The sequence below is a fragment of the Bidens hawaiensis genome, unplaced genomic scaffold (genome assembly GCF_021521415.1).
Source record: "Bidens hawaiensis isolate Kalapana, Puna unplaced genomic scaffold, B.hawaiensis_p1.1 tig00009917_1, whole genome shotgun sequence".
Lineage (NCBI taxonomy): Eukaryota > Viridiplantae > Streptophyta > Magnoliopsida > Asterales > Asteraceae > Bidens > Bidens hawaiensis.
The window spans coordinates 551,557-555,347 of record NW_027491746.1 but is presented as its reverse complement, the minus strand read 5'-3'; the positions used below and the strand labels follow the sequence as shown (position 1 = coordinate 555,347).

The 3,791-nt window shown below is 42.1% G+C and overlaps 1 protein-coding gene across 1 annotated transcript; it reads left to right on the top strand.

Annotated features, from left to right (window-relative positions):
• The first annotated feature begins 691 nt into the window (after nt 1-691).
• On the top strand, nt 692-2,282 carry LOC143533802 (UPF0481 protein At3g47200-like). The gene has a single exon (XM_077028463.1). The coding sequence runs from the start codon at nt 809-811 to the stop codon at nt 2,126-2,128; it is 1,320 nt and encodes a 439-aa protein (XP_076884578.1). The 5' UTR covers nt 692-808; the 3' UTR covers nt 2,129-2,282.
• Nucleotides 2,283-3,791: the final 1,509 nt, after the last annotated feature.

Here is a 3,791-nt window from a genome sequence, read left to right as displayed (position 1 = left end):
CCCACCATCCATCACCACCACCGTCCGCCACCACCACCACCATCCATCACCGCCACCACCACCATCCATCACCCACCACCACCACCATCCATCACCGCCACCACCACCACCATCCATCACCGCCACCACCACCGTCCACCACCCACCATCCATCACCACCACCGTCCACCACCCACCATCCATCACCACCACCGTCCGCCACCACCACCACCATCCATCACCACCACCGTCCACCACCCACCATCCATCACCACCACCATCCATCACCACCACCACCATCCATCACCGCCACCACCACCATCCATCACCCACCACCACCACCATCCATCACCACCACCGTCCACCACCAACCAAAACCATCCATCACCACCACCCATTGTCCACCACCACCATCCACCGCCACTACCCACCGTCCGCCGCCACTACCACCATCCACCACCACCACCTTCCACCACCCACCAAAACCAAATCGGCATGGCAAGCAAAGACTAAAAACTAGATGTAACTTGAATAAATGACTTCTATCTTGTGAGATAAGTTTGACAGTTATGCAGACAGTATCAGCTTATAAAAACAAACAGTCTTATATTTTCAGCTTGCAGATCTTCAGACCACATCTTCAGTTGCAGACATGAAAACAGATGAAATCAGCTTGCAGACAGTTTATGTCTGCAAAAACAAACAGCACCTAACTAACGTGCTGGTATCCTCTACCTCTTCATTCCTAATCAGTAATCAACCCTTCACATATTTAACTTTAAACATCAATCAAAACACTAAAGTTTTGTCTCTCAAACTACAAAAAAACATGGATATTGATCAACAACATGCGGTCACAATATGGGAAATAAACAGAGATCGAGTAACAGCCATGCACCACAAACTTACCGAGAAACCGAAATTATTAAGTGTCGCGGCTGGCCGTACCACATGTTCCATATTCAAAGTCCCACAAACCCTAATAGACATCAACGGTAAATCATACCAACCCCACATCGTATCTATTGGACCGTTCCACCATGGTCAACCGCACCTAGAGATGATCGAGGAGCACAAGTGGCGCTTCCTCCGCCAGTTGTTAAACAGAACACAACCCAGAGGGTTGGTTCTGGAGGACTACTTACGGGCCGTGCAAAGATTGGAGGTCACGGCCCGTGAGTGTTATTCTGTTACTATTCCTTACACAACCGACGAGTTCATCGAGATGATGGTGCTCGACGGTTGCTTTATAATCGAGCTTTTTAGAAAGTTTGGTGGGTTGGTGGAGGTTGAAGATTCTGATCCACTTATAGCCATGTCATGGATCGTTTCATTTTTTTTACGGGATCTGGTTCGACTAGAGAACCAGATCCCATATGTGGTTCTGGAATGTTTATTCCAGCTGACCAAAACACCTGAAAGCCCAACGCTGGCTACACTAGCGTTGGGCTTCTTCAATTTAGCTGTACAGAGACCTGAACATGTTTTGGAGAAATACTCCAACGTTAAAGCGAAACACTTACTTGATCTTCTCCGATCAAGTTTCCTTCCGTCGGATCTCGAATGTTCCAAGAAACCCGACAACCGTCCACCGCCGCATGTAATTCATAGCATCTCAAAGCTGCGGCGATCGGGGATAAAGTTAAAGCCATGGGAAGCCGAAAGCTTCCTCGTGGTTAACTTCAAACACGGTGTAATCCACATGCCGACTATAGCCGTCGACGATTTCATGTGTGCGTTTTTAATAAACTCGGTTGCATTTGAACAATGTCACAACGGATGCTTGAAAATATTTACCACATACGCTACCTTGCTCGATTGTCTAATAAACACGTCTAAAGACGTCGAGTTGTTATGCGATTGGAACATTATCGAGAATTATTTGGGTACGGATGCTGAAGTTGCAAAATTTTTAAACAATATGGGAAAGGATATTACTTTCGACATCGATGTGTGTTACTTGGCTCGGTTATTTGACGATGTAAACCGGCATTATCATAGTGGGTGGCATGTTCAATTAGCGAGTTTCAAGTACACTTATTTTAACACACCCTGGTCGTTGGTGTCCGCCTTGGCGGCTTTGGTTTTGTTGATTCTAACCGTTGCGCAGACATGCTACACGATACTTGGCTATGTTCGTCCTCCTTGATCAGTTTACAACCATGGAATGTTAATCATGTATGTATTGTTAGAACTTTAGATGCTTTAATACGAGGTTGTTGGTATTTCGTACGAGGTGTTTGGCATTTATGTTATAATGCCCATTAGCAAGTTAGCATATTAGCAAAGCCACATAAGGTGGGATATTAATTAATATATGGTCCATTGATGTATATATGTCTCATGGTTTATTATGGTCATGAAATGTTTTCGTGGTATACAATATTGCCTTTTGTGCTTGTCTAATTCAAACAAAAACAACTATCGAAATTATAACTTGTTAACTCAAGGTGGCGAGTGCGTGGTGTACTTAAAAGAAAATTTTCATTTACCATTCAGTCGAACAATGTGTTTTGGGTTCTTACTAACCCCTTTCTAAGTTACAACGAGGAGATAGGTGACATACTTTATCAATACTGCACGAGTGGTGATAAACTGAACGTTTTACTTTACCGAATTCTCATGTATTATGAATTTTGAAAATAAAGAATTGGTTGTGTGTATGAAATAACTTTCTGGTCACAATTACTAAACACAAAGTATAACCATCAATAACTGACTTAAAATCTTTTAAACATGCTTCCTAATTTTTTATGATTGTTCAATCAAAACAATCTGTTTCAAATCTCCACCTAATTACACAAAAAAATGGGAGGTTTGAAGTTCGAATTTTGTTTCTAATTATAACCACTTGAAGGTCACCTATCAGCGTGAATTGTAATCTATCTAACCCATTGGTTAACATGTATATTAATAGGTGGGTGAGTTTTTCGGTTAATTAGTGATAGATTACTAAAAGAAAAAGAAATGAAGTTTGGTATATAGCACTATGGCAGGCTATGAAATGGGATTATACAAATAATACAATTACAATGACGCCATTAAATTGTTACAAGTGTTAGGGTGTTAGGTAGATAACATTATTGTGTTTTATAGCAGCCATGGACCGTATGACTTTTCATTAGCCTTCAACGCCTTGCATACTAAATCTGACCATGCTGAACATTGTTTTTATGAGTTAACTTCTAGCTTAATTTGTATCTTTGACTTAGGTAAACAGTTGTATAAGTTAAAGTTAGTCAGTTTCTTCACAAGATTTTGTTGAATGGTTGATCAATTAAGTCTGCTGAGTAACCAGAGGGGCTTGCCCCAATGGCCAAGATCATGATGGATGACCCGGGTGTTCTGGGTTCGAATCCTGATTCCGACCGGATTTTTCCAGAGCATTAAAAACTTGGCGTGCCTTCGGGCGAGGTGAGCAAACTGGGTTTTACCGGGAACGCCAAGCCAAACTTGGATGCCAGCGTGGATCCCGATCATGTCAACATAGCTGGCCTGAGTGGGGTGGTGGGGCGTGACTTGGTCGCGTAGTGCTAGCTTAACTGTGAAATTCACCGTTCAAAAAAAAAATTAAGTCTGCTGTGTGTATTATAACATTTGAACATGATAAAGTTCATTACGTGTTAACACGAACTATAAGAGATGACAAAAGGACCCGATGATTGCAAATGGGAGTTGGGTGGTAGGGCTAGGCTTAATGTGAGGTTATTAACTTGTGGTGGTCTATATGCTTGTTCGGTTCGGTTATGGACTAAAAATAGAATCTATAATTGATAGTTCAGTTTTCAGATTTTCATAATTGATCAGTTTAG

Bases quoted from the DNA above. Each gene is read 5' to 3' on its own strand.
- LOC143533802 (XM_077028463.1), top strand. From the start codon at position 809: ATGGATATTGATCAACAACATGCGGTCACAATATGGGAAATAAACAGA.